This window comes from Rhinopithecus bieti, unplaced genomic scaffold, assembly GCF_001698545.2.
Source record: "Rhinopithecus bieti isolate Rb0 unplaced genomic scaffold, ASM169854v2 scaffold_1060, whole genome shotgun sequence".
NCBI classification, from domain to species: Eukaryota; Metazoa; Chordata; class Mammalia; order Primates; family Cercopithecidae; genus Rhinopithecus; species Rhinopithecus bieti.
This window is the reverse complement of record NW_016803381.1, coordinates 1064532-1085739: the sequence shown is the minus strand read 5'-3', so window position 1 is coordinate 1085739 and position 21208 is coordinate 1064532. Positions and strand designations below refer to the sequence as shown.

The window sequence follows — 21208 nt, the reverse complement described above, 5'->3', positions numbered from 1 at the left end:
ATCACAGTGTCCATAGTGAATGTTCACTTATGAGAAAGCGATTGCAGTTCTTACTATGGCTATGTAGCCCCAGGAGAAGGGGAAATTGTCCATACAATTAAATTGAATTTGAAAACAAAACTAATATTTTAGAATTATAAAATACCTTTTGTGATTTAATTCATAAGTATCAGATTAGCTTTACAACTTTGGGTAATTTGCCAAATCTTCACTTTAATAGGTAAATGAAAGTACTTTTATTATGAAAAAGAAGTATGTACACTATTGGAAGGTAGATCACAGATAATGTGCTTGGAGAATTCTATCAGCACAATTTGGCTCATGAGAACAAGTTTACAGTCTGCTCAGAACCTGGGACAGACATAGCAGTGTAGTTTTGAAGGAAGAGTACTGTTTTAGCAATTAGATAACTACATTCTTTTCCTGGTCTGTCATGGACTCTTATGAGCATATTTTCTTATCCGTGGACAAAGAAGTTCAGGGTAGTTACCGCTTATATTCCTATCAGCTCCAAAATTACATGCTTGTATTAAAGTTAAAATAATAAATTCTTCCTTTAGGAAAAATGGATAATATAATATTTAAGACGATTTTTAACTCAATGTTGTATTTCTGTGGAGTTCATAAAAAGCATAGAGATCATGTTGCCTTACCACGGAACTGAACTTCTACAAATTAGCTACCCAAAATAAAAAAGAAACATACACACAAAGACATACACACCAACCAAGAGATCTGGCCTTATTGTTTAATGGTGGCTGAAACAGAATTTTTTTAAGGGTTTAAGATGAATGTGTATTGTGCTCTTTCATAAAACATTACAAATTAAAATATAAATATATATGAATTTTATGAAGCTGTTTGCAGTGTTCACCTACTTAAAGTCTATAGACTATTTTAGCACTAATACCTACCAAAAAAGCACAAGAAATGTGAAAATGAGAGGAATTCATTAAAAGAAAAATCAGTAAAATTTATTACAGGTAGTGATGCTCCTCACAGTATTTTTTGTTGTTGTTGTTAATAATGAAAAGGTGTAATGCTTACCTGCTTATTCATCTGATTGTGTGTGTGTGTGTGTGTGTGTGTGTGTGTGGTTGGGTATTTAAGATTAGTCCTATGCAACAGTCTAAAGTTAAGTATGTTCTAGAGTTTGGTTAAATTTATTTGTTAACCATCAATTGAAAAATGTAGTAGCCTATACTAATCAGTACTTTAAAGATGTTGGCATTACAATTTTTGATTTTCAAGCTAAGAACAGGAAGATTAAGTAAAGAACTCTGACAACCTGGCTTTCATTATTTGACCCCAAGAGACTGTTTTTCCCTGTGTGTGGGGTGGGGGGAGGGAAACAGGGTCAGGCAGATTATGAGCTCTGATACACCTGAGAAAAAGACATAGTCTGCCTGGCAACTGCCGGGGTCAAAAGCAAAAGCACAGAGCACAGCTTGGGGAGGGCTGGAAAAGGGCCAGATGGGAGGGTGAGAGATGTGCTTGGGTCCAGTTGAGCTGAATGTTCTGGTCAGGGAAAGGTCAGAGTCTGGGCAAGGGTAGGAACAGCAGGACTGTGCCAACTCAGATGCCAGACATCAGCGCCATTCCAACTGGTGGATTCCATTTGTTTTTAATTATCAGCATACCAAAGGGACTTTTGTTTCTTGTAAATAAGGATGACAAACAAATTAAACTCTAGCAGGTGCAAGAAGCTTATTCCGTCCTGAGCTAAAAACTGTCCTGGCTAAGATATAACTTGCCAAACAGGGCTGGTGACAAGGAGGTACTCTTCTTCCATATGAAATCTCCTGGTTGTGGGCCCTAAGCAAAGAAGACGCTCAAACAAATGCAGCTGTTGTATCAGGTGATTTTTATTTTAGAGTGATTACCAGGGCAGTTGCTGATTGTTGCATTGCTGTGTTGAAAGTCATTTCAAAACTTGGTATTTGAGCACAGTCTTGCCAAAGTTTGTAGTTTGTGTCCAAGAAGCTTTGGTGGCCGTCTGCCATTATGAAAAGCTCCCTAGGGCCCAAGGGTCCAGCTGCTTCACTAAGAAGTGTTGTGATGCCATTTCTGAGGGGGATAATAAAATGCTAGCATACAATACAGGGTCTGTAAATCAACACTTCAACTGGGAGGAACTAGATTTCTCCCTAGGGTAAGAGGAATGAGGCATGAATATGCTAATTTGAGTCCGAATTCAGTCCCTTTGCTCTTTTGATTTTGTGTTAATTCTCCTGTTTATGCCTATGCACACGTCAATCTGAAAATCCTTTAGTGGAATGGACAACCAGCTGTCCAAGGTGGGTGAGTCCTCATTTCTTACAGAGGCAGAGGCAGAGATTAGGTGTTCCCCTGGGAGGTCCTTCCAATCAGGGCTCTGAAAGCACAGCTTATCTCACACAAACTTGGGTCCCCCCAGAGAAACTTTAACAGAAGCTTTGTTTTTGCCAAAATTTTCTCTTGGTTTTCTGCTTAATTAATAGGGATTCAAAGGAACCAAAATAAACTGTTTGTGGTCAGTATGAATAGTGATTTCCTCGCCTTATTTTGTGAGCAATTTATATTGAACTTAGTAGCTCAGAAACAACTAAAAGAACCATTAGATGTGGGAAAAAAAAATCTCAATGTTCTAAGGTGAGATTTTTCTCCTTTTTCTCAATAGGTTTTAATTATTTGAGAAATTTTAATGAATTGTCAAAAATTTCACATAATTGGAAGCAAGCAGTGTCTGTTATAGCTCTACCACATCATCCATAAATAGAATTTAACTAGACAATAAAAGTAGCTCTTAGAATATTTTAGAATTTCACTTACTCAAAAATATTACAGAGTCCACTATGTGACTGAGATCTTGTGTGACCTGGAAATGTATAATAATAATAATAATAATAATAATAATAATAAATATGGTGTAGCCCCTAAGGATTTCATTTACTGAGTAGTTAGAAATGTTAGCAATATCAATATTATTATTAAATTCCTGAAACATAATTATGTACATGGTGCAATTGGTGTATGGAATAAGTAGAGATCAAAGAAAATGTTACAGAGGAGACATTTGAACCAAGATGAAAGAGTGCATGGAATAGGGAAAGGAAAATGAATAAATGTGGGTGTGGTAATTCTAGGTGGAAGACACATACAGGCAGAGACACAGAGACATCATGAGGGCACGTAGTGTGCTTGTGGAGCTACTAGCATTTAGTTATAACTAGAGTATAAAGTTCAAGGAGAAATTCTTTGCAGATGACATTGGGTTGGTAAACACGGGGTTGGTAAGCAAATGTCAGATCACTAGAGCAGTAAAATATTTTTATTTTGATATAGCACCCACTATGTAACAGATATCATGCTAAGCAGTGAGGAGGCACTAACATTTGTAACAGAGGAGTGAATGATAGCGGATTTTCATGTTAGAAAGGTTAATATGAGACATAACAATCTAAAATCTAAAAGTTCAAAAGAGAAGTCAGGGTATTACAATATTATGTTAGGTATGATAATATGCCCAAAAGAGACATCCTGCTTCAACTGCTGAATTGGAAATTGGTCTCTTCCCCTTTGCCCTCCTAATCTCTTACTAGGCTAATTTCTTCTCATTTCTCAAACTTAAATGTCAGTTCTGCCAAGGGCTCTTCCCCTAACAAACAGATTAGATTAGGTCATTTTATACATCACCATTCTACCTTGCATTTTTTCTTCATAGCAATTTGACTCCCTGCAATTACCTACCTTTGTAATTATTTGCTTAGCATCCACTAATCATTAGCTTATTGACATCATGGCAACAGGAATGAACTCTATCTTTTTGAGGAGAGTCTTCAGCACATAGCAGGTGTTCTTTCTATATTCTTGTGTAAATAAGTGATAGTTAGGGAGAATAATATTAGATAAAAGAAAATGAGTAAGAGGAATATCAAAAAGGCATGATTGAAAGAGCTTGGTGAATAAATGAAAAGGAAAAATAAAAGAGAAAGACAAATTGGGATGAGTCTCATGTTTCTAGCATGGATAATGAATAAGAATTATGACTAAGGTATGGGGTAAGATTATGACTTAAATTTTAGTCTTGTTGTAATAATTGATGAGATCACTGCTCATATTAAATTAAATTTTATTTTTGCTGAAAAGATTTGGTATTTTCTAGTCTTATTCCAGTATATTTTTTAAAACATCTAGTGTGGAATGTTTCTGTATAAGATTAATACATACCATTTAGGTTGATTGTTCTCTGCTTCAAGATCAGAAAATTATCTCTCTATATTTTCATCCTCATATTTCTGGCATCCATCCAATATCAAAGCCAGGCTCCTTTGGCATATGGCATGATAATTTTTTTAAATTTTCCAATTATTTCAATTAAGGATTTGGAAAAGCTGACGGGTATTATTATCTTTGCAATCAAACTTGGTTTGGGTACCAAGTTTGTGCTTGGAGGATATGAAATAAAAATAGAAATAAGAAATAAATCTATAATTATCGTGAAGTTTAAACCCCTAACTACATAAAATCTCAATCCAGTTAAAGGAAGATTTCTAAAAGTAGCAGGTAAGTTTTGACATTAAAACTGCCATGCAATCATCTCCTCATTTATTCCTGTTATTTAGATGAAAACTATTTATCTGTTTCTTTTCAGTTACACACAAAGAAAAGAAAAGTAAGAGAAAAGAAAACCTGAAAAGAAAGGTATGAAGTTATTTTTATTACTGTTTTAACACACTGATTCCTTTCCCATTGACTTCCTACTCTTTACATTCAGATTTTAGATGACCACGCAGTTTTACAAATTAAATTAGGATTATTTTCTCCGACTAGAATCTGAAAAAAGGAATTTCTGAATTGAGATAAATACTTAAGGCTGTTGAACTACTCAGTTACCACTTTACTTTCCAGAAATGTTGTGTCAGTTTTTCCACTGATAGTTTTCAGACTGCCTTAGACAGCAATGAGGATACTATATCAGAAATACTTGTCAGTTTGATAGGTAAGAAAGTAGATGTCATTATTGTAACTTGCATATTTTGATTATCTATTAGATTGCTTTAATTTCTAATTGTTATTTATTTATGTAGAATAGATAATAAGATCTAATTGCTCTACACATAAAGATACTTTGTGAAAAGCTTCCTCTCACCTTGCTCCCAGCCTACTGATTCCCATTTCATGCCAAACTCACATACTCATAGTAAACCACTCTGTAAATTTTACATGCATCCTTCCAGAGCTTTATTATGTGTTTTCCAGATAGTACATGTTATTTTCTCCCTATTTTACACAAAATCTAGTATGTCCTATAACCTGACTTTTACAATTTAATAATACATCCTGAAATATTTTCATATCACTAAATATTGTTCTCATTCTCTTTAAAAAGCTGCATAGTGTTTAAATGAGAATGTTCTTCCTCTGTATTTTCCTGTAATTAATTGTTAATAATTAAATTAATAATTGATAATTTTTTCCTGATAGTTAATTGTTAAAGTTAATTTTATTTTTTATTTTATTCATTAAGTTCTTCAGTTCTAGGATTTCTGTTTGGGTCTTTCTTATGATATCTTTCTGTTTACTGAATTTCATGTTCAGATCGTAAATTATTTTTCTCCTTCCTTTGTATTTTTTGTGTTCTCTTTTTTCTTTCTGAGTTTCCTTAAGATTATTATTTTGAAAGGCATTTCATAGATTTCCCTTTTTTGGAGGCCCATTACTGGAATGTTATTGTGTTCCTTTGAAGGTATCATATTTTCTTAGTTTTTCTTTCTTCTTTTAAAATTTTACTTTAAGTTCTGGGATACATATCCAGGTTTGTTACATAGGTGTACACGTGCCATGATGGTTTGCTGCACCTATCAACCTGTCACCTAGATTTTAAGCCCTGCATGCATTAGGTATTTGTCCTAATGCTCTCCCTCCCCTTGCCCCCAACCCCCTGACAAGCCCCGCTGTGTGATGTTACCCCCGAGTCCATGTGTTCTCATTGTTTAACTCCCACTTATGAGTGAGAACATGCAGTGTTTGGTTTTCTGTTCCCGTGTTAGTTTGCTGAGAATGATGGCTTCCAGCTTCATCCATGTCTCTGCAAAGTATTTTTAACCGCTTACTATTTATAAGTTGAAAGATTCAAATATGGTTTTTAGCGATGTATATATCATGTGTAACTGTTCACACTCACTGCCCATTTCTCCTAATGATGTGTGTGTGTGTGTGTGTGTGTGTGTTTTGGATATGTATACCCCTTCGTCTATAACTTATTTTCAAATACTTTTCTGACTTTGTTTTACAGTTAATATTATGCTTTCTGTCTTCGTGAATGGACATGTGTGAGTTCATATATGTGTGTATGCATGTACGCATATGTTTAGATTCTTGAATTTTTAGGTGGATAGATATGCTGATATTTTCTTGTGGTGTTTCTGGCTTTGAATCTTCATTCAATAATTAATTCAATAGCCACTAATATTTTCCTCAAGTTGAAAAAAGATTTTTTTTTTGTTTTTGTTTTTGTTTGTTTTGAGACAGAGTCTCACTCTGCCACCCAGACTGGAGTTCAGTGGTGCAATCTCAGCTCACTGGAACCTCTGCCTCCAGGGTTCAAGAGATTCTCATGCCTCAGCAGCTCTACTAGCTAGAACTACAGACATGTGCCACTATACACTACAACTGGCTAATTTTTGTATTTTTAGTAGAAATGGGGTTTTGCCATGTTGGCCAGGCTGGTCTCGAACTCCTGACCTCAAGTGATCTGCTCACCTCAGCCTCCCAAAGTGCTGGAATTACAGGTGTGAACCACAGTGCCTGTGGTTTCATATTTTAAATGAACATTAATTCCTCAAAAATCCATTTCAATGTATGATGTGAAGTAAAATTCTAACTTAATTTTTGCCATTGTTTTATGGTGGATTGTGTCTAGGATAACTGGGCCAGATTTCAGCTGATTTATGCATCCAGAGTATGCATCGTCTGCTGAAGTTTTTGTTTTGTTAAACACTCCAGTTAGGTAGAACACATTACGACATTTAGGAAGCAGATCAGTTGAAATATGTTTCAATATTTTTTATGTATATTTATACTTAAAATACCAAAATCTCACAAATCACCACTAAAATCTTACTCATGTAACCAAATACCACCTGTACCCCAATAACCTACAGAAAAAAAAGAAAATTTCAATTAAATAGTTGTTGTTTTCTTCATGTTTATTTTCTTATTTTCTTATCATATTTTCTTCATGTTCAATTTCCATGAACTTCAATACAGCCATCTCCTTTCTCTGTTCTAGAAATAGGTGACTGTTTCTTGTCTGCTATTGGGTTAAGCAGAATTATTAGCACTAGGTTCTGTGTATTCTGACTTAATGAAATGATCTGCTATTCTTTGTGATTTTTTTTTTTCAAACTTCACAGTAGCTAAATGTTTTCTATTAAAAAAAAAAAGTTAGAAATTTTGCCCTTAAATTATAAGTGCTGCAGAAAATGTATTCAAATTGAAAAGCAGAAATAAAATGCTACATTGTAAGTGCTCTTTTATTTACCTTATGCCAATTAAAAGATGTTTACTTTTTAGGAGATATGTTATTATAATGTTATCCTGTGACCTTATGTGACTAGTGCCTTGCTTAGCCTAGCATAATGCTCCTTTTGTTAACATTGTCTAATATGTTACGCATAATCCCAAGTGGTAGTGGAAGTGGCTGTGGGCAGGCCTGAGTGGTGGAGAGGCTGAAACTCTGGAGGAGGAGGCACCTGGTCTCTCAGCAACTCTGCGTCTGTCAGGGACACTGGTCTTCAACTGAACCATTAGGCTTTCTAAGGCTTAAATCATCTCTCCAAGATTCTGGAGGACACTATTCAACAACTGTATTTAAAATAATAGATTTTGAATACATATTTTAAACATTTCTTGATGATGTAAGTAAAGCTGATGTACATTCTTACTATTCTTGTTATAAGTTGGAGAAATGGAAATCTGTGGAACTAATTTTTTCCTCTAGTAATTCAATACGTACACTTTATCAACTGTCCAGTTAAATCTCATATTTCACTACTTAATTTTCATAGTTTATTTAATTACCATTGTTATTCTTGAAAAGTAGTATGTAAATATTGAAAATGTATGATTATTTGGTAATCTACCAAACGACACAATTTAATTGAAATTTAAAATAAACATAATATATTTTTTGACAAATTTTTATAAAAAATTTTCCCTCTCAGTTTGTCTTCCCTGAAAGCTTTATCTATTTGCAATAATGACTTGAAAAAGAGTGGATCTGATTTTCAAAAAGCTAAATCTTAATGCCTAGACTTTTACATTGAATTCTATACAACTGTTATTACATTAGTAACTCTTTATTTCTGAATTAGACTTAATAATGTCATAAATTTTCAAAATATTACATATTAGGTTTTAGCACTTATGAAACTGAGGTCAAAAGAAAGCTTGGTTTTGAAATCTATTAAAACGGTGTACTAATGTAAAATTTTCTGTTTAAGCAACTCACAAGGAAAAAATTGAGAAAAAAGAAAAACCAGAAACAAAGACAGTGGCAAAAGGTAACTTTTAATTTATTATTTCCATAACTAAATTCTTTTACTTTGAAAGATTAATTTTGGGTAACAGATAGTTGGATATTTGTAAACTTTTATCATTTTATTTACATTAAAAAGTTAATTTGGTCTTACATTTAAAATTTAATATCTAAAAGAATAATTAAACTGAACACTTACTAGAGAATCTCAAAATGTGAGAGGAAAATGAAGAGCTTCATCATATGTGGTAGACAGAATTTTGAGCCCCATAACCCTCATTCACCCCTTGGTGTCATCCCTGTAGCTATGCTATATTACATGGCAAAAAAAAGAAATTGCAGAGGCAGTGAAGATTGTTCTAAAATAGGGAGGTTATCCTGGATTATCCAGGTGGGTTCAGTGTAATACCATGAGTCTTTAAGTGTGGAGAGATTCAGCAGACAACAAAGAGATTTGAAGTATGAGGACTTTTGCCCATTGGCTGGCTTGAAAACGTGAGAAGAAAATGAATTCTGTCTCCATGTTGAATAAGCATTAAAGCCAATTCTTTCCTCTAGTCGCCAGTAAAACACAAAGTCTAGGCGACAATTTGATTTCAGCTTTGTGGACCCTAAGCAGAGAATTCAGTAGAGCCATGCTGAGCCAACACTTTGGAATCATAAAAACTGAAAGATAATAAATGTGTGTTATTTTAATTGGCTAAGTTTGTTGTAATTTGTTACCACAACAATAAAAAAACTAAAATAACATATTTGGTTCACAATTTTTCACCAGTATTATACCTTGAATTTGATTTTAGAATACTCAAATTCAGAATTTTCTTTTTTAAAAATTATTTTCAATATTTATAGGTACATAGTGGTTGTACATATTTATGGGGTACATGTGCTGTTTTGATACAATATATCGAGCATACAATATATAATGATCAAATCAGGGTAATTTGGATATCCATCACCTCAAACATTTATTATTTCTTTGAGTTGGGAACATTCCAAATTCACTCTCTAGTTATTTTGAAATATACAATAATTATTGTTTATTATAGTCATTCTATTTTGCCACTGAGCACCAAGAACATATGTTGAGGAAAGGACAGTCTCTTCTATAAATTGTACTAGGAAAACTGGGTATGCAGAAGAATGAAACTAGACCACTATCTCTCACCATATACAAAAATCAAATCAAACTGAATTAAAGACTTAAATGTAAGACCTGAAACTATGACACTACTTGAAGAAAACATTGGGGAAATGCTTTAGGACATTGGTGTGGGCAAAGATTTCTTGAGTAAGACCTCAAAAGGATACGTAACCAAAGCAAAAACAGACAAATAGACAACTTCTGCACAGTAAATTATTTTCTTGTCTCAAAAAGAAAGAATTGGCAGGGCACAGTGGCTCACAGCTGTAATCCCAGCATGTTGGGAGGCTGAGGCAGGTGAATCGCTTGAGGTCAGGAGTTCAAAACCAGCCTGGCCAAAATGGTGAAACCCTGTCTCTAGTAAAAATTTAAAAATTGGCAAAGTGTGGTGGCACACACTTGTAATCCCAGCTACTTGGAAGGCTGAGACAGGAGAATATCTTGAAACCTGGAGGCAGAGGTTGCAGTGAGCTGAGATAGCACCACTGCCCTCCGGCCTGGGCAACAGAGTGAGACTGTCTAAATAAAAAAAAAGTGGTCATACATAAATCTTGATCAATATTTTTACTTTAAAAGTTTGAGAACTGAAAGTACCATAATAATATGCCAAATATATTCATTAGTATATCACTTTAATATTATATATTTTGGCATATTGAATAACAAAGTTTTTCTGTATTAAATTTATCTGCCAATTACTAGAAAAAAATGGATTTTATTTGGTAATTTAATCCTATTCCCTACATTTAAATTTCTCCCTTATTTTTTAAACTATACATTTTAGGCAATCAGCTGGAAGCCTCAATTCAGTAATTTTAAGAAACTACCCATTTAGGTAAAACTTAGAAGCATTTTTAAGATTTAGTTTGATTATCTACTAAATGTAAAATAATGAGATATTTGAAGCAGATATATTTTCAATAAATCTTCCATTAGATAACCAAATATCATTTTATTAAATTTAATATGGATGAATTATAAATTGAAACATTTTTAGAAGATAACATGAATTTACTTTCAAGATTAAATTACAGTAAATAAAAGTAATTTTATTTTGTTTCTCCTGTTTCATAGATACAAATGAAAATACATTTTGCGTATATATAATTTATTTTCATTACATATACATGAAATCTTATGTGATAGATGTATGAAATCTAGTGGACATTTTAAAGATCACATAAATTAATTGCCTAGTTTAACAGATGAAGAAAGTGACCTCTAGAGAGAGAGAAAAAAAACTTTGCCAGGTCATAAAACTACTTTCTAATTGGGGTAAGACTAAAAACCCAGGTGTGGTAAGTATAAATTGAGTGTTCTTCACAAAAATAATTAAATACATGTCTTCAAATGTCATAGTTTTTCTAAAAATTTGTTGAATACTGCATTAGTTACGCATTGCTTTGTAGACCAGTACCACAACATTTGAGGCTTAAATCAATGCACATTTATTATCTCACAGTTTCTGTGGATCAGGAATCTGGGTATGCCTTAGCTCAGGCCTCTGTTTTGCAATCTTACAAGGCAACAGACAAAGTGTTAACTAGGACTTCAGTCTCATCTGAAAGTTCAACTGAGGAAGCACCATTTTTAAGTTCATTATATGGTTGTTAGTGAGATTCAGTTCCTCGAGGACTACTAGTTAATCAGTTCCTGGCTGGCTGTTGGCTACGGAGCATCTTTAGTTCCTTGATGTATGAGTCCTATGAACATGACAGCTGGCTTCATTAAACCTAATGAGAGAGAAACAGGAAGACAGAAATTACAATCTTATCTAGACTAATTATGGAAGTCGTATTCAATCACCTTTGCCATATGGGTTAGCAGCAAATTCCTAGGCCAACCCATATTGAAGGGAAGATGATTGCACAAGGATATGAATGCCACAAGCTGGGAGTCACTGGGGGCCATCTTGAGTCTGCTTGCCATAAATACTTTCCATTTACATATTTACATCATTCTTCTGGGGGAGGTACACATGCACATACACATACACACACAAACATACATATATATGTGTATATATATGTATGCATAAGTATATATGTATCTGTTTACAACATGTATATGTATGTGTATGTGTGTACACACATTTGTATACAGTATACACTTTTTATTTTTATTTTATATGTGTATGTATTATGTTATAAGAAATTAATAGAAAGTGTTCTTTATATAATAAGTGGTTTCTGGTGAAACAAAATAAGATAAAAAATCATAAGCCTTCTATGTGACATTAAAGATAGAAAAATTATAAAGTATCTTTGAAAAGTGTGATCAGTTAAAGTAGAATCTCCCTTTGAAGAGCTGTGATTTCCAGAGACACTTGCATAGAACACAGCGTGTTTCTTGCTCTGTTGCATACTGCTTGCTGAAAGGCAGTCATTGGTTAGAACACTTCAGGGATTCCTCCTGGGGAAGAATGGACCTTTAATGTCTACCTTGATACATATGTAGGACCCCATATCCACTGAGAAAACTAGCCTATTTCTGTAGTTCATTAAAAATAACAAAGACAGGGTAGAAGAAGAAGAACAAGAAGAAGAAAACAATGATGAAAAGAGAAGTTGAGTGAGGTGAGCCAAGTTTGGGCCAGGCTGTCTATTTGATGTGGATGTCAGTGTGACCTTCAGATGTCTGTGTGTTTGATGAAGTGAGAGAGGTTATTGTTGCCTTGGTCACATTCAGGAAGACATTTTATCACTTTCACGTGGTTCGTGTATATTTACATCTGCCCTTATATGTCTTAAAATACATTTTTTGTATCATCTTTTCAGGTTAGTAAGTGTGAAATTTATTGTGATTAGAAATTGGGTTAGTCATTCTGATTCTACTCTTTCTACTCCTGACTCATTTAGTTGCACCATCTTTGATAAATGGCTTTTTGATACTTAGATTTTTCAAATGTAAAATAATAATGAAATAGCAATTCTTGCTGTATGTTAAACTTTGAGCAAATTCTAGGGAAATTCCAAGAGCTCTAGATATGCAGATTATGCAGATATAATATTAGAAATGTTTATGTACTTATTTTACAGAATTCAAATTCTTTTGCTCAGTGTTACTTATCTCCACAGCTTCCATAGAGGAAAAGGCAGCTATAGTGGCGATTCTTTTTTTTTTTCAATGCAAAAAAACTGAAGCAAAGATAAGTTAAGCAGTTAGCAGTTCTTTATGGAATGAGAGATAAAATTTGTTATTTTCTAACTCCCAACATGTGTGGTATGTTTATTGAGGGATATTGTTCTATTTAATACTTTGTCATCAGACATTCTGAATCTGATGCAGTAGCTAATGGATCATGCTAATTCCAAGATCTAATGAAATATGCTGATGTCATTTTTTTGATTAAGCCATTTTGTTTTCCATTTGACAAAAGTCATGAATAAAATGCCTTCCTAAATAAAACCGGGTGATTTGAATACCCATGGCAATACTTTTTGTTTTTTTCATTCCTTAATAAAGTTCATCACTTAAACTATTTTAGGGAAAATCAGGAAAAATATTTTGGCACAAAACTGAAGAATATCTACTCAACTTAAAAGTAAATAGAAGTTGGGTGTTGCTTTAGTTTCATGATATTTTCTTTATTATAGCCACATCATTGTTTAGTTCTCACTCATTTTTTTCTAGTATGAGGCAAAGTTATCTATTTCCAGGGTGAAGGTGATTGAAAAGTGTCTAAAATAAGTAGAAAATATTTTATTATTTTTATACTTAAAGTCAATGATTATAATGAGTTAGCTATATATGTGGTTCTACCTCTTAGAAAATAATAATTGCCCACTTATAAATTATAATGGCATTAAAAATAAATCTGAATTTCACACATCTATAATTCCATACTACAAGTTAAGGTTAAATCAACTGTAACTTACAAGGAGTAAATAGCTGTCATTTAGAGTAAGCAAATATAGTAATTTCACACAAATTAGTATAAACAAAAAAAGCTGTCAAATTTAACAGGTTTAGACGAGTTTATTTCTAAACACATATGTACATATGCAGTCTCTATATCACTATATTATACATATGATCTGAGTATAATAGAATATTTACTCTCTCCTTCATCAAAATTGCTAATCAAGTATACATTTATCCTGTGTTTTCTCTGAAAAAAGCATTGTGCTAGACACTATAGTGATACAAAAATGAATAATAGAATTCCTACCCCCAAGCACTCTCTGTCTGGTAGGGAAGACAGATAGATCAAACTATCTATAATTCAAGATATATAATGAAGAATAAAATGTATACTTTAATGAAAATTCAGGCAAATGGAAGCTCAGGGGAAGACATTATTAATTCAATTGGGAGAGGCATTTTTTTTTTTGCATATGAATTGACCATGAAGAAATTTAATCCCAGTACTTTGGGAGGCCCAGGCAGGTGGATCGCCTGAGGTCAGGAGTTCAAACCAGCCTGGCCAACATGGTGAAACCCCATCTCTACTAAAAATACAAAAATTAGCCGATCATGGTGGATCATGGTGGCACACGCCTGTAATCCCAGCTACTGGGGAGGCTGATGCAGGAGAGTTGCTTGAACCCGGGAGGCAGAGGTTGCACTAAGCCGAGATCGTGCCATTGCACTCCAGCCTGGCAACAGAGCTGAGAGTCTGTCTAAACAAAAACAAACAAACAAAAAGCAAAAAAAGAAAGAAATTTAAATATATGGAAAAATATAGAAAATATAGAGAATTCAGTCTGACAATATTTGACACATGGAAAAATACATAAAATATTCAAAAGAAAGAAATCCACTCAGTAGAGGAATAAATTTTTGGAAAGATGCTGTAAGATGGGAGATAGGAGGAAGTCAGATAGTACAGGGTTTTAATTTTGCTATGCTAAAATTTATTCAGATAGTTTTATTATTATGCTGATTTTTAGAGCTCCAGCAATTAGCTGTGAGCCCTGGTCAACACAAAGTCTCTAGAAGTGTTTTTAGGTGAACATATAATGAGCTATATGAGATTGAGGTGCTGTTGACCATTGCAGTGAAACTTTCTTCCCAGACAGACACTAATAAACATTCCAGTGTGGAATTCTGGAATGATTTCAATTTAAAGTCCTCCGTAGAAAGTTGCTGGTTTCAGTCACAGAAAGGTTTGAGTTTACTGCAGGAAAGAGCAGAAACGAGCAAAGGAGGTTTAGAAATGATTTACAGGAAGAAGAAGAAAATCTCCTGAGTGTAGTCATAGAAGCCACAAAGATGTTGAAAGTTTAGGGACATGTGAAACCCCATCTCTACTAACAATGTAAAATTAACCAGGCTTGGTGGCAGGAGCCTGTAATCCCAGCTACTTGGGAGGCTGAGGCAGGAAAATTGCTTGAAACTGAGAGGCAGAGGTTGCAGTGAGCCAAGATCATGCGATTGCACTCCAACCTGGATGACAAAGCAAGACTCCATCTCAATTAAAAAAAAAAAAATGCAGTAATTGGGTAATATTTGTATGATAATTTTATGATTAAACAATATTGAATAACATGTATCATAATTCCCTTTCTTAAAAATTCTCAATACACTTCAGCTTTAAGAAAGTTCAAGTTAAATGACCAGGTTAGTTTATGGTTTCCAAATGAATTTGGTCATGAGAATACTCTCCAGCACCTAATACAGTATCAACATCTTCCTGTAAATATCTGAAGTATCTGAGAAACAGTGTTTTGGGAAGTGCTGGCATAGTCGTCAATTAAGTGCAGTACCACAGATGATTTTTGTTTTGCAAGCTAACCGGCATCTGGCATTATCGTTTTCATTCTCTTAATGGGACCTTCTGATATTATCTTGGCTTAGCCTGAAATCATCATTTAGGGTACGAAAGTCAAGAAACCTGATTACATTTTTTCATCAAATTCTTTTTTTTTTTTTTTTTTTTTTTGAGACAGAGTTTCGCTCTTGTTACCCTAGCTGGAGTGCAATGGCCCAATCTCGGCTCACTGCAACCTCCGCCTTCCGGGTTCAAGTGATTCTCCTGCCTCAGTCTCCTGAGTAGCTGGGATTACAGGCATGCACCACCAAGCCCAGCTAATTTTTGCATTTTTAGTAGAGATGGGTTTTCACCGTGTCAGTCAGGATGGTCTTGATCTCCTGACCTCGTGATCTGCCCGCGTTGGCCTCCCAAAGTGCTGGGATTACAGGCATGAGCCACCATGCCCGGACTTCATCAAATTCTTTAACATGAGTGACAATAAAGGCTCCACAGTACATTAGCAAATGACATAGAGGATTCCAACACTGCAGTAGAGCTGCTGTGGTATATAGTGGTTATGGGTAGTCACATATAATAAGGAATGTCCAATATATTGCAGCATCTATTATGAACAATTTTCCACACATTATGTGCTACATTATTATTGCTTTTTAAAAGATGCTTGAATGATCCACAGACTAGTTAATTTGCATCCCAGTTCCCTCTTCCAAAATGCAGATAATATCAAATTAAGAATATATGTGTGTAATATATATATATTCTAATTTATGTATCTATTCATATATATTTTTATTTATAGCCCTTTGAATTTCTCAGGACATGTTTAAGGACTTTAAAAACTAGTAGAATTATCGCTGACTTAAGATAAATAGGAGCCAATATCTCAATTTCTGCACTTTCAGTTTTTCTAAAGCCAAATCATTAGAGACTATATGTCTCTCAGGTATCCTCTAATGGATTTTATTGTTTTATTTCTGTTAGTCAACACCAATGCAGATAATTTTACACTTGCATTCCTAATTGTTGTCTTTAAAAAAGACTTTGTTGGCATTTCAGTTTCTTGAATGACCCTTAAGATCTTTCAGTTATAGAGCAAAATGATCACGTGCTTATAAAAGGAGACTACTTCACTGGACATTGTCTTTCACTGAACATGCCTGTATATCCATCCACTGCATACTACAAATGCCTCCTTGTTGACGTGCTAAGTTACAATTGCCTTAAATAGTGTTTTCATGTGCAAATTAAAAGCCATAACACTTTTAGTAGTCTATCTAATATAGCACTTTATAAACTATAAAACTCTGGTAAGTCACAAGTGTTTATGTTAAGAACAATATTTTTCATTGTTTTCTGTTCTTCCCTCTTTCTTTTCCAATTTTCCTTAATGACATAGTACAGATGAAACCTTATGTTTGTAAATAAACAAAAATATTTCAACATCTCTTAACTTTATACAGAACAGAAGAAAGCTAAGACTGCAGAAAAGAGTGAAGAAAAGACTAAAAAGGAAGTGAAAGGTGGAAAACAGGAGAAAGTGAAGCAAACAGCTGCAAAAGTAAAAGAAGTACAAAAAACACCATCAAAACCCAAAGAAAAGGAGGACAAAGAGAAAACAGCTGGGTCAAAGCATGAACAGAAAGGTAAACATTCAGAGCAGGAGGCTGCTGGAGGTTCTAAGAGAATATTGGGCAAGAAGCACATGCAGTGAAATTTAAAGCTGAGAAAGACCAAAATCAGACTTCAAACGGGGGTAAAAGACATTAAAGTAAATATATCAGAAAGGAAATACAGTACATTGGAAATTAATATTTATTTATAAAAATACTAAAATGTGTTCACATATCTAAAAGGGGCATTTTGAAATATTTTTAAAAGGGGTTTGGAGGTAGCATCTAAAATCATATAAAGATTGGGGATAAATGTTGAATTTTTGAGATATGGAATGTCTATTAAGAGGTGGAATAAAGATTGTATGTGTCATACTCTTTGGAGGAAAGTGGTCCCCCAAAATGACAACAATTCCTAAGGAGTTTGTTAAGGGGCACATATTGGCATCATATAGAGTGAATATCATAAAAACTATCCATACATTACTGTTGCATTGGCAAGAGCACATCATTTAGAATATACATCAAATTTTTAAATTTATTTAATAGGCAAGATGTTATAGAGAAGACAGCTCTTAAGATTCTTTTTCAGTTTCCATTGACTAAATTTCTAACTTTAGAAAGCTCTGAATGTGACATATTGTGCCACTCTTCAGCAAGAGTGATGTCAAACTTACATCCCCACTTTGCAAAAATATAGCACTTAAATGGAGGTGGAATATAAACCTGAATTTTTTTTTATGGAAGGTTGCTACGTGAATATACAGAGCTGAAGGTTTAGGAGGGCAACTAAGGGTCTTACTGTACCACATCTCTGGCACTCGTTGACTCTTTCTTTTCCTAAGTCCATTCCTGACTCCAGGTTGCGATATAATCCTGAGACTCCTTTACAGAATACGGGGATCTAATATGTAGGGACTATTCCTCTAACTGATGTTTCTTAGAGGCATTGCAAAACCAAATTTTTCTTTACTTTGTAGAACTTTTGATTAATGTTATCTAAGGACTGTGTCAAAGAATTGGTTTCTATTAGATTTTAGTTTAAGGCATCTTACAATTTTGTTACAGAGCAAGCTATTTAGAGGATGAAACTGAAATTAATTTTCCTCATTATAAGGGACAAGAAATGAAATTTGCAATCTGCTCATACTGTATTTTCATCTTTTTTCTCATTGAATTTGCATTTGTAACTTTGATTTCACATGTAGTATTTGTCAACTCTGATTTATACGGACAAAAGATACATGTTTTAAAAAGGAAAGAGTTTTTCTTTTTTAGTGATCTACAAACTTTTAATTTAGATAATTTTAGTTTATTTAATATTTAAGTTATAAGTACATATTAAAAATTTAGGAGCTCTAAAACTTTTTTCAAATTTCAAGGTGTATTATATCACCATGAAAAAATTAAAGTTAATATTCGTCTATCAAAATTTTCATTAAGGAAATATTTTGGTAGGAAAAAAGAATGAAGTAAATAAAGGAAAATACATGAATACAAGTTTTACTGTGGTTAAAATAAAAAAAAAAAAAAAAACAGCCGGAAATATCTTTGGATTCACTGGTATGATTACTTAGGATCCTAAAATCCTTTACACTTAGGATGGTGTTCAAAGAAAAATTTAATCACATAATCACATGAAATCAGTGAAAACCTACAAAGTACATTCTAATTTTAACCATAAATACAGAATGTAAAATTGATGCCAGTTATATTTGGAAATGTCAAAATACTTATCTAGCAACTAGGAATGTGAATGTATTTTTTGATGTTAATTTTTCATATCTTTGGGGATTTGGGAGCCATATTTTATTGATAAAAACTCATCACCAGAACACTTTAAAATAATATTTATTTTCCAGGCCACAAATATTGTATTTCATTTCTATCAGTAATCAGATTTATTAAAGACAGCATTATATTACCATATCCATTTTCATTCTATTTTATTTCTACACAAAGAGCTATTTATCTATTAAAAGACATTCAAATATCATTTAGAGTTAAAACAAAAGCACAAATGTGATTTTATTGGCTAAACAATTGCAATTGCTAAAGCAAGTCTCAGTATTGAGAACAGTTGCCATCAATTATATAAATGTGTCATTAGGTAAGTAATCAAAACTTAACCTCTAATGGCAGATCAGACATATAAATATATCATTTTACTTTTCATTTATTTTTTTACTAAGTAAAGATTTAATTAAGAACATTTTTAAATTAAAGAAAACTAATTACATTATGATTTTAACTAAGCAAGATAAACAAAGATATAGTTTTTATTAAAATTTCTGAGGCTTTGGTTTTGAAAATTTTATATGATGACTTAGTGTAACTGTTGAGTTAGCTTTTTGGGCAAGAGAATACTCATTCACATAGTTAAGTTAGACATAATATGTTTGAGGCATTCTTTTCACATAGATTTCTAAATACTTCTTTTTAAAGAAACAAGGCTCATAGGTCCTTCACTCACTTGGAAACAGATTTTTTACATGGGCACATGTTTATTAGTAATTATTGAATTACATAGTATACATGTGAATATATTCAATGTAGTTACTCTCAATATTGTATATGGAAATAATACATCTCTTTCTCTGCTTGAAGCATTAGGGATAAGATGCATATGTATATACACACCTACCATAAACACACACACACACATACACACACACAAACACAAACACAAATCAAATAATCTAGTTTTTATGAACCCATCTAAATCTGTATATAGAGTAGGAAGAGTTGGCATAATCAGACATTGCTCCCTAGTTTTCTGATGACCTCTGGGAGGTCCGTGGGGAAGGAAGAACAATTTTTCCAGCTGCCACACACTTTGCTCATTCATTCATTCTTTCTTTCTTTTTAAACAACTATTTAAATACTTGTGGCAGGCAGAGAAAGTATAGCTAATGTGAATCTGTTATAGAGCACTGGACCACATGTGCCCCATCCTCATTAGAGGTTTCATAATTTTTTTAAATTTGTTTTTGTTGACACTCTGCACCCAGAATGTATTTTCCCTTGGTTACCACTCCACAGGGAACACCATCTAAGTATCCTTTGAATGACATGTATCACTGCTTCCTGAGGATCAAGGAGAGAAATGGAGGACAACATGTGTTATTCCAAGAAGGATGTTTATTTGGGAAAAATGTGCTTACAATGATGAGCAAATTTAACATTATATAAATTATTATCTCAGAACTATGAAAGTTAGAATGGCAGGATAATTTATATGTTCTTTATGAAAAGTTTTCTGCTATGACATTTAAGTTGGGTTTAAAGAAACACTTTTAGAAAACAGATCTTTCAAAATCCGGAAGGCTTGGTTTTTCTGTATTCTTAGATAGGTTAAGCAAATAAACTGGAGACTTCCCAACCCATACCTACCTAGAATTCTTATACATTGTTAAGGTCATTGCCAAGGACAGGTGAAAATGGGCATCCTAACTTAAAATAGTTGAAAATTCCTATCAGCTTTGATAGGAATAAAAACATCTTTCTCATATTCCTATTGATATATTGGTGCCATTAGAATACAAGATCAGAGCACTACATATAACAATACCTTCTTAGTGTTGTAACAAATAATTTTCTAGGTTAAAAAAATCCTGTGACTTCATAAGAAATTTCATTTTTATGATTAGAAGTTCACTGGGCTGTTGGTGTATTAATTAAATGAATGATTTTTGGATCTAGGAAATATAAGAAATATAAGTAAGGTACAGTTGTCCCACAGTATCTGTGGGGGATAGGTTTCAGGATTCCCTGCGGATACCAAAATCCACAGATGTTCCGAGTCTTTCATATAAAATGGAATAATATTTGCATATAACCTATGCACATCCTCTTGTATACACTAAATCATCTCTCGATTAGTTATACTACCTAATATATTTAATAAATGCTTTGTAAATACTTATTATACTGTATTATTTGGTAAATAATAAGAAAAATGTCTGTATATGTTCAGTACAGATGCAACATGATAGCCATAACTATATATATATATATATATATATATATTTACACACACACACTCTTAATCTGATTATTCCAATATCTTAAGTCTTGAAGGTCTACTTCTGCCATTTGTGGTTTTTACTGACTTGCTCGTGATCAGTTGTTTCCCTGTATGCTTTGTAATTCTGTATTGTAAACTTGAGCTTAGCTGGTCTCTATCCATGGGAATCCTGTACAGCAAAAGTTGAAGG

General features: G+C 33.3%; 1 protein-coding gene across 1 annotated transcript in view; it reads left to right on the top strand.

The window, feature by feature from the left end:
- TRDN (triadin) overlaps nt 1–21208 on the top strand; it is a 133032-nt gene that overhangs the window by 55042 nt on the left and 56782 nt on the right. Inside the window, 4 exon segments of the mRNA XM_017881786.1 lie at nt 4634–4654; nt 4657–4683; nt 8487–8546; nt 16842–17024. Coding sequence (XP_017737275.1) covers nt 4634–4654; nt 4657–4683; nt 8487–8546; nt 16842–17024 — 291 coding nt within the window.